Source organism: Gymnoscopelus braueri (genome assembly GCF_963280865.1).
Source record: "Gymnoscopelus braueri genome assembly, chromosome: 13".
Lineage (NCBI taxonomy): Eukaryota > Metazoa > Chordata > Actinopteri > Myctophiformes > Myctophidae > Gymnoscopelus > Gymnoscopelus braueri.
This window is the reverse complement of record NC_137615.1, coordinates 51,643,918-51,657,693: the sequence shown is the minus strand read 5'-3', so window position 1 is coordinate 51,657,693 and position 13,776 is coordinate 51,643,918. Positions and strand designations below refer to the sequence as shown.

The 13,776-nt window shown below is 43.9% G+C and overlaps 1 protein-coding gene across 1 annotated transcript; it reads right to left on the bottom strand.

Annotated features, from left to right (window-relative positions):
• Nucleotides 1–301: 301 nt before the first annotated feature.
• On the bottom strand, nucleotides 302–3,673 carry LOC308098195 (RNA polymerase-associated protein CTR9 homolog; the record flags this gene model as incomplete). Its single annotated transcript, XM_080446452.1, has 1 exon — nucleotides 302–3,673. The coding sequence occupies one exon, from the start codon at nucleotides 3,671–3,673 to the stop codon at nucleotides 302–304; it is 3,372 nt and encodes a 1,123-aa protein (XP_080302578.1).
• Between the last annotated feature and the right edge of the window lie 10,103 nt (nucleotides 3,674–13,776).

Sequence of the window (13,776 nt, the reverse complement as noted above, 5' to 3'; positions counted from 1 at the left end):
TCGCTATCATCATCGGATAATAGGTTGGACCATGAATGCCCCATTCTCAGAAACCCTGGGCTTCTAAGCCACTGGTTCTCAACATGGGGTCCGGGGACCACCAGGGGTCCAAACAGACTGTTAAGGGTCTGTAACTCAAAGAGAGTGCAACTTTGTACACTCTCAGAGTTAAATAAACACTGACAATTTTACATTTTATATTGGGGTCCCAAGATAAAAATCATATCAAATGGGAGTCTGTGACTTACTACCTATTAAACTGGGGGTCCTTGAAATTAAACAAAGGTTGATAATCACTGTTCTAAGCCGTTGTCAGAGCAGCGCGGGAGCCCTCGTTGTCTGATCCAGACTCAGAACCATGGTCTGATGCTGCTGCAGACGAGTCTCCTGACTGACTCTTCTTGCCCTCGCTGTCTGACTGTTCAGAGTCAGACTGCTGCCTCTTCTTCACTGGGAGGTTGCTCCCAGAGAGGTCCTCATCCGAGCGCTCAGAGCACCGGCTGCCGGCCTCGCTGCCAGAACTGTTCCGGCTCCCACTGTGGGAAGCAATGTGCCTCCTGTGGCCACCCTCATCGTCAGAGCCCGGACCAGTGTTTGTTTGGTTTCTGTCTTCAGCTATTTTCAGGCTATCCTCATCTGAAGAAGAGTCAGAAGATGAGATTATGGCCTTAGACTTGATCTTCCCTTTAAGGGAGCGTGGCACGCGTTCAGATCGGGACTTTTCCAAAGTGTTGCGCTCTTTAAGTTTGCGTTGTTTCTTGGGTCGTGGTCCTCCCTCCTCAAAGCCATGCTTTCCTCCCTTAATGGGTCTCCTCCGCTTCTTGCGTGACTCCTCACCTTCTTTCTGCTCACTACTGCTGCCACCTTTTCTCATCTTCTTCACAGGCAGGTCTTCATCAGAGTCATCAACAACAAAATCATCAATGTCCGTTCCTTTCTTCCGACGACCTCTCCCTCCTTTCTTCTTTTCTTTGGCTTCCATGTCTGCGAAAATGTAATGTTTTTCTGTGAGCAAGTTCTTGTTCTTCTCCAGATAGATGGCTCTCTGCTCCTCAAGCTTCTTCTGCTCCTCAGCCTTCTTGTTTTGCTTTTCCTCCTGTGTTTTCAGAGACTGCTGGCGTATCAGGTCCCTCTCCCGTTTCTGTTTGGCTCTGAGCTCTTTTTCCTCCCCATCCTGCTTCCGTGCACGAGCCACGATGTACTGAGCCTGGCTCAGAAGGTCAGAGCACTGCCTGGCGTTAGAGGCAGCATGTGCAAGGTCAACTCTCATCTTGTCTTCAGGCTTACTGAGATAGCTGAAATGCCTGTGAGCCAGCTCCAGATGTTTGACTGCACTAAGCACAGCCTTCAGGTTGCTTTTTTCATCTTTCAGCACCAGAGTGGCCAACCTCTGGAGCACCAAGGCCACGTTGAACATCAATACCGTGTCACTGGGCGCCACATGAGATGCCTTCAGTAACATCTGTTTACACTCTTGGAGTCTTCCACATTTGAAGAGTGCCCTTGCGAGGTACAGCAGCACCTCCGAGTTGTGATGCTTGTAGAATTTCTTCAGGCAACTCTCGTACAATTGAACAGCAATGATGTACTGTTTCTGTTCAATGTAGGTGTGAGCCAGATTTAGCAATACATCACCGATGTCTGCTGTGGCCTCCCTCACTTGGGCAAACACATCATGTGCTTCTCTGACGTAACCCTTATGGGCCAAGACAGCACCTATCCCATTGGCAGCATAAAGGTTCTTGCCATCATCCCGCAGAACCTTTTCATATATCGCCAGGGCTCTGTCCTGGTGCCTTTTTTCTTTCTCGCGATCTCTGGTGGGCTTGTGCAAGGTCTGTAGGCACACATTACCAAGAGCCAGCATGGAGTATGTGTCATTCTGAGTGGATGGCTGCTTCAAGATATGCTCAAACTTTTTTCGACCTGGCTCCCACTCCTGCTTGGCCATGTGAAGATTCCCTATCAGGGACAAAGCAACTTGGTGATCCTGGTTGATCTGCAGGGCTTCTTTAAACCGGTCAGAAGCATCATCAAAATTTCCTTTGTCCCGAGCCATGGCTCCAAGACGCAGGTAGCAGTCAATATAGCTGGGATGTTCTCTCAGGATATTTTTGTAAAGTGTTTCAGCTTCATGGGATTCACACATAGCCTCATAGAGGCGAGCCAGATTATAGGAAGTGGTCACAGAGATGGCATTGTAGTAATGCTCATTGTGCTCTCTCTGAGCTTTGGCCTGGTCCAGAGATGCATGAAAGTATTTATTGGCCTCTCCAAGGTTGCCCATTCTGAAGTGGAGTGCCCCCAAGTTGTTGAGAATCTCAGGGGGAACATCAGCCTGCACCTTCTGGAGGGTGCGAATAGCTTCGCTGTAAGCGGACAGAGCTCCTTGGATGTCGTTCTGCTCAATGAGTTGAGCCAACTCGATCCAGGCTTCCACATCCTCTGGGTACTGCTCTGTTACCCTCTTCAGAAGGCCTGTGCCAATGTCTCGATTGTCTTGATCTTCAGATGCTGCATAGAGAGAACCCAGGATTTTCATAGTTTCATAGTTTTTGGGGCAGGCCTTTAAAACCTTTTCAAAGCACTGTGCCGCCTTCTCCTTGTCTTGTCGATGCATATATATCTGTCCCAGGCCGAAGAACGGCAACACAAAGGTGGAGGAAGCAAACTGTGTTGCCTGGTAGTAGTACTGGAAGGCTTGGTCATAGTCTTCCTGCACATGAAAGGAGCGAGCCAACTGGTAGCAACTCTCCGCCTGTATGGCCTCCACCTCCGTGTTGTGCAAAGCATGGCGTGCCAATTGTTGCACTTTACTATAGTCCTTTTTGAAGAAGAAATGGTTGGCCAGGTGGTTGAGGACCATTGGGTTGCTGCGGTCAATGGTATAGGCTCGTGAGAGGAGGTGCACCCCATTCTTAATCGAATCAGCTTCCTTACTGTTGAGCTTTAGTACCGCCAGGCCGACGAGGGCCCCAACACACTGTGAGTCGAGTTCCAGGGCTCGACCAAAAGCCACAACGGCCTTCTCCAGTTTATTGAGCTTGACAAAACATTGGCCCATGCCAAGTCTCACTTCAGCTGGGCAACCAGGGTTTGCGTGCAGAGCCCTTTTGTAGTAAGCCAGTGCTCCTCTATAGTCTTTTTTATTGAAGGAGATGCAAGCCTTACCAAGCAAAGCAGGGATGTTGCTGGTGGACTGGTTCAGGACAAAGCGGAACTGGGCCTCAGCCTGGTTCATTTTGTCTGCTTGTAGAAGGCACAAGCAGGCTCTTCCCAACAAGTGATCCTGATCATACATGATGATCTTGTCTGCCGTGGTGTACAACTGTGTGGCCTGTATGATGACCTTCTTCTTGTCGTCTTTGTTCTTCTCTTGCCGGGCCCGCTGCACATAGTACGCTGCCAGTGTGTCGAGGCAGGTCATCTGGTCTTTTTCATGATCTCTGTAATCCAGGTTGCCATCGATGCGGGCCGCCTCGAGCAGCTTCACAAAGTCTTCTGTCTGCCCCTGCTTGTAGTACTCCAGTGCCAAATCGATCCATATATGCAGCTGTGTGCGTTCCTGCTTCAGAATACTGATAAGCTCATCTCCTTCTGGCAGCTGGTCCAACTCTAGCTCAATTACCTCATCTGTGTCCCGTAAAGGGATGTCTATAGAACCCCGAGACATCCTAAGTGACGGAAACTCCGCTTGCTTGTTGGGTTTTAAACACTTTCCAACACCAAATATGGAGGTTATCTGTGGATATTGATGACGTCACCGTGATGACGTCATCGTGATGACATCAGTGTGGGCTCCATATTTGGGGATCAGCAGGTGAATCCACTAGCGGCTAGTGGATTAGGGTAGTTTCTCAACGTCAGGTCTGGGGACCACCAGGGGTCCAAATAGACCATTATGGGTCAGTATGTTACGTGTCCATTTTCAGAGTTAAACTAGAAAATGTGCTCCTCAGAGCACAAGTCTCCGCCAGCAGACCTGTGCTATTTTAATAGCACGGGTCGTCTTGGTAGAACGGGTCGTCTTGGTAGAATGCGCGTGGTTTTTGGTGTTCTGCAGGGGCGACTGAATATGTAGTGTCTGCATCTAAAAGATGTTCTTCTTGAAGCAATGTGTCATATGGGAGTCGTCGTAATTGACTGGTTTGTTCAAATGCTTGTCTGTCTTCTTCATCTTCATTGTCTTGAACAGTTTCAGCAGTTGATTGGTGTGTTTGATCTATGTCAGTTTTCTCTAGTGCTACATAATGTATTTGATCAAGGCGGCCAATTGTTACAGTATTAAGACTTCGGCCTTGTTGTGGGATCAATTCAACTCTATAGTCCTCTTCTGTGTTACTGTTGTAGATGAGTATGCTTTCTTAGCTTTGGCCTTCTGCGCCTTTGCTTGACCAATGTTAGGTGTTCTCAAGAGGGACACACACACACGCACGGACGGGTGATTTGTACTGTAAGGTACTGTTCCAATCAAGACTGATTGATCCTGTCTTACCTCACTTCAAAAGACATAAATGGCCTTTTGAAGTGACACATCTATTTATAGGATTTTATTTCGTCATGCGTCCCTCTAGCCAATCAAAGGCATTGGTGTCAACATATTGACACGTGTCACGTGGAGCTTGACCAATGTTAGCTTGGCTAGGGGCCATGCTAACACACGGCGGGACGAAGCGAAAACATACTCTTAATTTCATTCCTTCTCTCTGTTTCTTAGCTTTGGCCTTCTGCGCCTTTGCGTCTTCATCAGGTTTCAGATGCTCATTTGCTGCTTCTTTAGTTTGCATAATGGGAGTTAGTTACATTGTGTGATCTCAGCCTCCTATTTATATATTTATATTACATATTGTGATGTCACGTAAAACTGACCAATGTTGGGTGTTCTCAGAGGAACACACACACGCACGGACGGGTGATTTGTACTGCAAGGTACTGTTGGTAGAATGTGCGTGGTTTTTGGTGTTCTGCAGGGGCGACTGAATATGTAGTGTTTGCATCTAAAGAATGTTCTTCTTGAAGCAATGTGTCATATGGGAGTGGTCGTAATTGACTGGTTTGTTCAAATACTTGTCTGTCTTCTTCATCTTCATTGTTGTCTTGAACAGTTTCAGCAGTTGATTGGTGTGTTTGATCTATGTCAGTTTTCTCTAGTGCTACATAATGTATTTGATCAAGGTGGCCAATTGTTACAGTATTAAGACTTCGGCCTTGTTGTCGTGGGATCAATTCAACTCTATAGTCCTCTTCTGTGTTACTGTTGTAGATGAGTATGCTTTCTTAGCTTTGGCCTTCTGCGCCTTTGCTTGACCAATGTTAGGTGTTCTCAGAGGGACACACACACGCACGGACGGGTGATTTGGACTGGAAGGTACTGTTCCAATCAAGACTGATTGATCCTGTCTTACCTCACTTCAAAAAGTAGAAGCCTTTTGAAGTGACACACATATTTATAGGATTTTATTTCGTCATGCGTCCCTCTAGCCAATCAAAGGCATTGGTGTCAACATATTGACACGTGTCACGTGGAGCTTGACCAATGTTAGCTTGGCTAACAATGTTTGCTCACACACGGCGGGACGAAGCGAAAACATACTCTCCACCTACGGCGGAGACAATAAAACACTGAGGATCTTACTGTGTATATTTGGGTGGCCTATGGCCTAATGGGTATCAAAATGGGGGTCCCTAAATAAATAAAAAGTTGAGAATCACTCAACTCAGAATCAATAGTCGGACTAGCTGGGGTAGTGTTGGCAGCGGGCAGTTTTACCCAGATTATTGAGCCGGTGAAATAGGCACAATGTACTTGGAGGCCAGTCTATGAGGCCAGTACAGTGCACAGCTTTGACATTTTACCAACTTGGGAGAGTTTGGAGCTTGTTTCCATATTTGGGAATATCTGTCCAGACAAACAGTCTGTTTATCCTATATTAAAATTTGCTAATGGAAAGGTCGGCCAACGACCCGACACTATGACTTAGACATATCGGTCGGATCGGCAGTGCGACATAGGTGTGGGGGCCGCATAAAGCCGTATAAAGAAAGATAGATACTGTACAAAAATTGTCACATAGGGTGTTGTGATGTGGCTTCCACGTGAATCCTGGACATTATGTGGCCATTCTATGTCGTCAGTCATCCATGACGTCCGGTTATCTCCATGTTTGAGCAAAGGTTTGAAAACAGCTAATCTACAAGCTCACACCGCGTTGCATAATATAGTGACGTGTTGTGAGCTTGTGTATCGGCTACCCCCTGAATTAATGAAAAGAACACTAGGCTCTACCCCACGACTGATGGTATGTAGTTTTAAGTTTTAGGCTCCACTTCATGAGCTCTTCAACTGTTTTATAAAATGTGCGGTCTAATAATGTCGTGGCCCATGTGGATCTCATAATTCATGTGGTTGTCTATGACGTTAGTCATCTATGATGTATGACTCCAAATTGAACCCAAGGCCAAGACCAACAGGCTGACCAATTCAACAGTGCACACTGCAGTCAGGCTATATAATGACACTATTTAGCTGCAAAAAAAAACAAACAAAAAAACACACAGTATGGCCACCTGAACTGCATACATGACCATGCTCTGCTGCCCTGAAAATGTTTTAACCTGTACAATTTTGTGTTTTTAATCTATTTTTATTATTATTATTATTATTATCATGCATCAAATGTAAAGTTCTGCAGTTTTTTCAGTGGGGCCTTGGCTCCACTGCAAGCATGAATTAATAAAGTCAAAGTCAAATTCAGACAAGGTTTCAGCCCATTGATTTACATTATAAAGTTATTAACTGTATTATATGAAAAAATAAACATAATGTGAAAACAAAATGCATGGAGGTACTTATTTGACCTATTGGCAGTGTGTAGTATGTACATGATATTTGTCACGCTGTAAAAAGTCTGGTGGAATGACCTTTCAGTTGTATTGCTGTTTTTGATGATTATGACGAACACTTATTTGTATTTTTGTATTAACATATTTTTTTCTTCCTCACTTTTAGTTTACCTACTGTATATTTTATATTTGATATACTATATCTCTATATATCATGTTACAGTACTAGAGAGAAACCAGTAAGATTGATAACTCGTTTCGTGGCTCCGAACCGAGCGGTCCGCCTCCACCCCGCCGACGACGGCCTGCGACCGACGGAATAAAAACAAAGAAAAATGGCCGCGAGCTCCCTACCGTAGCGTCGCATGTACAACAAAAATTCTAAACATTTGCAATACATGAAAAAATAAACTATTTGGGGACTACTGGCAGCGCAGCGTGCAGAAGTCATTTGGTGTTCTGGTGTTTGGTATCTGTCCATATACGAGATTAGGCACACAGACACACAGACACACAGACACAGAAAGACAAAAAGACATTCTTAGACCAGTGATTCTCAACCTGTGGGCCGGGGACCACTGGTGGGCCAGCGAGGGTATTGCAAGTGGGCCCCAAACAATTGCCAATTTGGCAAGAGTTTTTTTTCTTTCTTTTTTTTTGATCAATTTTTTATTTACTTTTCAAGTAAAGCAAACAGGTGAGATCACCAAAGCACACAAAGAGGCCATACTCAGGAAAAATCAAGACAAAAAAGGGAAAGGAAAAAGAAATAATTTTTTAATAATAATACAAAATAAATAATAATAAAATAAAAAAGAATACAAAACTCGGTCAGACAAACAAACTCACAAAGAACTAAATAAATGAGACAAGTCAAACAATAAACATGTATACATGTGTAACCCACAGTGTACTGGCCTCTCTACACACCCTTGGACTCTGCGTTGTGTTTTAGTTGTTTAGGAGATGGGATGTTGTGCGGAGAGAATGGACACTGGACACACAAGTTCTGGATTGTGGTTGAGACCTTGTAGGATTTATTTGCTCACAAGGGTTGTCTCTGCAGCTGGCTCTGGTCATTCCACTTTCCAATAGAAAACAAACATTCACAGTAAATATATTTCCTACTGCTAAATAGCACCATAGCATTGGTAAAACAAAACAAAACAAATGCAGAAATATTTCCCTTGCACAATTCCCACTCAATAAGTGCTCTACTATGCCCATGTAACTGGCCAACTTATATTCAGTATTTAAGTACAAAAACGTCATTGCATATTTCTCATAGTCACATCAAAATGTAGTTAAGCTTCTTAGCTAACACTCTATGGCAACAAAATCACTGGATGGGCATTTGTAACTAAAATATCGTACAGATTGTTCAGACAGTCATAAAACAGTGCTCACCTTTCCAATAGAAAACAAACATTAGCAAACATGGCGCCCTCAACTGCATAGTCAACTGAACTACAGTGTCCAGTGGGGGACAAAAAGGTGATCACAGGTGAGGGAGCTTGGCAACAGCGACACCTGCTGACATAAAAAGGCTACTGCCTTACAATGCATTAGATGGAGACATGCATACATGCATTAAACAAAAAACATAACAAGCAAAACATTCAAAACAATATGGACATCCAAATGAACAGAAAAAAAAAAGTACAAGACAGGTACAGACAGGGACAGACCAACACAAGACAAGCACAAGGCAAGCACAGGACAAGTACAGGACATGTACAGGAGCCACAGGTACGGGGAAAGGGAGAAATGGACAAGGCCACCACCCAATACAGATTGAAACTAGCCAAGCCAATTTGGCAAGAGTTTAATGATAATATAACAACATCAATATAAAATAATACAATGATTTAAAAAAAAGAAGATTAATGGATTGTTTCTTTAAAAAAAGTTGTCTTTGCGATACTAACAACTAGCAACTATATTATGTATACATAAACTATGCTAGTTCCATTGATCCAAGCCAGAACACAATCGATTGATTGATCACTATAATAAACATGCTCTGAAAATGCACACGGCCCACCCATCGGACCACTTAAGTGGTAGGATGGGTGGGCCATGAATGCTTTTGAGATTTTGGGCCCTAATCCAGAGATGGTTGAGAACCACTGTTCTAGACAGCTCACCCCCACCATGCTATAAAGAAGTGGTTGTCAACAGTGGGTGGTGAGGATATTGCAAGTGGGCTTGCAAATACTTGATAAAACACTAAGGTCGTAATGATAATATAATATTATTAAAATAATTGATGTAAAAAAAAAGGTCATGGTATTATTTTCTTTAAAACGGGGAATGTTCAAGGACCAAGGACCCCCTAGATGAGAGAGAGAGAGAGGAAGCATACATATTGGATTCATGCTAAATGTGTGTTTTCAGACATTTCACCGCTGCACCCTCAATACTTTGTAAACTTGACCTTTGGGTCTGTACTTGGTCTGCTCTTTTTCCCTACGTAGCCGAAAATAGCTGATCTACAAGCTCACAATGTGTCGCAGACACACGCAGTACTGTAGGTACACTTGACAACATCTGAAGAGTTAGAACCTCGTCATCTCAAAGCTTGACTACTGTAACTCCCTCCTTCTCTGCCTCCTCCTAGTCTTCAACCACACAAAATGTTCACGTCCCCTCCTCCTTTTCCACTCTCTTCATTGGCTTCTGGATACTGCCCTTACCCGGTACAAAACACTGATGTTGGCCCACAAGGCAACCAAAGGCATGGGCACCCCCATATCTTTAAAATATCCCTACAAACCATCCCACTCACTCAGATCAGCTGAGAATTCTCAACAAGAGAATGCTGATTGTCCCTTCCCTAAAACACCATGGACAACGCTCCACATGTCCAAGACTTAGACTCTTCTGTCTTCTCCCCCATTGCCTCCTAAACTGTGGAATACATTCCCCATTCATCACAACCGTTGACTCACTTCCAATTTTCCGCCGTCGTCAGACTCCACCTCACCCTTCTTGCACTTCACGCCCCCCCTTGAATTTAGTTTACTCTGCAGATATACAGTATTAGTTACTTGTTATTTAGTTTTTGTTTCTTAGATCAGTGTTTTCTCTGCCATGAATTTTAAGAATGTGATTTAGATAGCATGTTGTTTAGACAGATGTAGGTTCATTGTTTACCTGGTATCTTATACAAGGCACTACATTGTTCTCTCTGCACTCTACTTTTGTGACAATTTATGTTGACTAGAGCTCATGCTTATTCTGCTTATTCCAATTTTGCACTCTAAGTCGCTCTGGATGAGAGCTTCTGCTAAATGCCTAAATTGTAAATTGTAAATTGCACAGAGACACTGAGGAGTCTAGCAACCAGCAACAGAACCCAGGGTAGACGGGCCATGTTGGATGTAGACTGAAAGATGTAGAGGTGTGTCTGTTTGTCTCAGACTCTGTAGGACAGAATGCCAGCAGGCCAGTCCGGATACACTCCTACTCTGTTGGAGTCAGAGGCATGAGCTGTTTCGCCTTGGTCACTGTTAACTGTTAACTTGGTAAACTTCATTACAATCCAGACTCCAGGACATATCATTCTCTTAATTAATTCTCAGACTCTTGATGATTCCTCTGCATGTTACTGCTATATCAACCGATTCACTCCAAACTACAGTGTTCTTCCAGTCAGACCCCCTGTACACAGAACCTGTTCCCACCAGTCAAATATGTCTGGATGTTGAGAATAGAATTCTGGTTTGGTTCCTTTATTCAACTGTTTCTCAACATCGGGTCAGGGGACCACCAGCGGTCCAAATCGACCCCTATGGGTCTGTAATTGAGTGTACAAAATAGTCGATTGGGGTCCTGGAGATGAAAAAATCTTATATATGGCGGTCTGTAGCCTAATCCATATCAAACTGGGTGTCCTTGAAATTAAAAACTTTGTATTTCACATAAACAATTAAAATATACAACATATAATTTGCTAATGTGAAGAAGCATGCCTAAACCGTCCAGGGGCTTGAGAAGTCCTCCGACATAAAAAGGTTTGACAGAGAGAGGTTTCTGTTGACCGTGTTTGGTGCGAGTTCACACACATCCGATGAGGAGCGCAGCTGTTTGTTCCTCTCCTCCCTCCTCTGGTGGCTGCCTTTCTCCTCCGCCTCCAACTCTTCCAGCCTCTTTCCCATTTTCAGGAACTGGACCTCTAACGTCTTCCGCTCTTCCTCCATGTCTCTGATCTTCTCTTCCTGCGAGAGGAACCTCTCAAACAGTTTGTCTTTGGTCTCCTCCCATTCGCTCTTCTTCACGAACGTCTGGTTCATTTCCTCCAAGGCTCGTTGGTCTCGTTTCTGCATGTGAGAGTAACCGATCATGACCGATGCCAGCGCAACACCGACGCCCACAAACTGCATGTTTGTCATCTGGGCCTGCTGTGAAATCAAAAGTTCTGACATGATTTTGAAATAAATTTTCGGGAAAAGGGAAAAGTTCATGAAGAAGCAAAGCCCAGGCACTGAAAGTATAGGTTTGAAAAGTAAAAAGGCCTTTAACACAGTGGGCTCGATACAAAAGTAAAATACAGCAAGGCCTGCGCCTTCTTCAGGATGATTATGAACTTGTTGAGTGCTTCATCTGTGAGAGCAACTCCAACTACTGAGTCTTTGTACTGCTGTTGATGTTTATATCCCTGAACTGTCACGAGTTGCGTCACAGCTACGTGCTGACTGGACAGAATACTTTGACGATGCCACAGTTGCTATGGTAACCTCTCTGTTACTCAACAGTGGGTCTGGGGACCACCAGGGGTCCAAATGGGCCCTTATGGGTCTGTAACTCTTATCAGAGTTTGTACACTGTTAAATTAGAGTTAAATTAACGCAGAGGATTTTACAGTGTAGATTGTGGTCCCAGAGATGGAAATATAGTATTACATTACTTTACAGTCATTTAGCAGACGCTTTTATCCAAAGCGACTTACAATAAGTGCATTCAACATAGGTAGGGAACGAAACTACTGATCACCAGAAGCATTAAGTGCATTCTCTTCTAAAACAAGCAACCAAGAGTATACCTAGCGCTAAAGTAAAAGTGCAATATATCAGCTACCTACTTTCATAAACAGATGAGAAAAATAGGAAAATCAAATGAGCAAGAGCTAAAACAAATAAGTGTATCGAATGAACAAGATCCAATAAAACAATAAAAAGAGTTTGTACAACTAGTTAACAACAAGTAGGCAAGGCGAAGAGGAAAGGTAGTGTTTCCTGAAGAGGTGGGTTTTCAGCCTGCGGCGAAAGATGGGCAGTGACTCTGCTGTCCTGACATCAGTGGGGAGTTCATTCCACCACTGTGGAGCCAGAACAGAAAAAAGTTGTGACCGTGTAGATCGGCCAGAAGGACCCTTGAGCAACGAGGCAATCACTCGCCCCGAGGTGGCAGACCAAAGTGGTCTGGCAGGGGTGTAAGCATCGACCATAACCCGGAGGTAAGAAGGAGCTGTTCCTTTCACTGCCCTATAGGCTAGCACCAGGGTTTTAAACTTTCAGGAGTCATATATTCAAAAGAACAAAAATAGCTCAAAACGAGCTTGCGGATCTGCTACTTTTGTGTGATACTGAAGTATTATCAAGTATATATATATGGAGATAAGAGGTTTCTGCCCGACAGCAACGATATATTCATTCATTAATTTAGCCTACCCACGCTGTTGGACTGTAGGACCATGTGCATCCTCCAATTCACATGGAGCCTCATCTCCTGCCCAATAGTGGCCAGCTATTTTATTTTATTATTATTATTATTATTATTATGATGATTATGATTATGATTATTGTCTCCGCCAGGCCGAAAGGCATGGCGAGAGTATGTTTTACCCCCTGTCCATCCGTCCGTGTGTCCGTGTGTCCATCTGTCTGTGAGCAGCTAATCCGGCACCGTTGGCCCGGTCGCTGTGAAACTGCGCACACACACTCCCTGGATGCCAATTCAGAACCTTTACCCACATTTTTTTACATGGACCTGTTATAGCGCCACCAGGAGGCCGATTTGTGCAAAACCCATTTACTCCTACAGATTTTATCCAAACCTCAAGCAAATCTGTACACAGTATCTCTATAGTCATGTGATCAACACGGATCTGCCCGATTTTCCATATTCCATGGAAAATCGTCATTGGCTAAGGTTGGCTTCCAAAGTTTACAGGATTGGTTTTGAACACAATGCCTCAAATCATGAACGCAGCTTGCGATTTCCGTGAAATTTCACACGCATATTCCCACTAGGCAGAGGAATAATTTTTACATTGGCCTGTTATAGTCTAAGTCTAATTTAGCAAAACACGTTTTTGGAACAAAATGCCTCAAATCATTAATGTAGTGTCCGATTGAAAGGTCTAAGAAATGGCACCCTTTTCACATATTTGCTATTATAGCGCCACCAGGAGGCCACAATAACCTACCTGACCTGGCGGAGACCTGTGCTCCGAGGAGCACTTTTTCTAGTTATTATTACGGGGCCAGAGCTCAGCTCTGGACCTGTCTTATTATTGTACGTATTCTGTTTCTGCCACTTTTCGCAGTTCTGGCTGAACCGTGCTGTCGCTTTTTACGAAACTCGGCCATATGGTAGATGGTCATGAAAAACTATCAAGAAATAAATCTCACAATCTTTCGTCAAAAGGTGGCGCTATAGCACTCAATTGAAAATGCCAACTTTGAACAGGTACAACTCATGCCCTGTTTGACCTACAGCCATAAAACTTCAATACACACATGCGTCTACTCATGATGAACAACTTTAACCCTCTGACTTTTGACCTCTGACCTTTAGATCTCCCACCATTTTGAATGATATGAAAAGCAGCTAAAATCTATCTCCTCCTGGGATTTTTGAGCAATCTGCACGAAACGTTTTACACATGAACTTTGGACCTATGCCGACAAACCTGTGCAAAAGATTTTC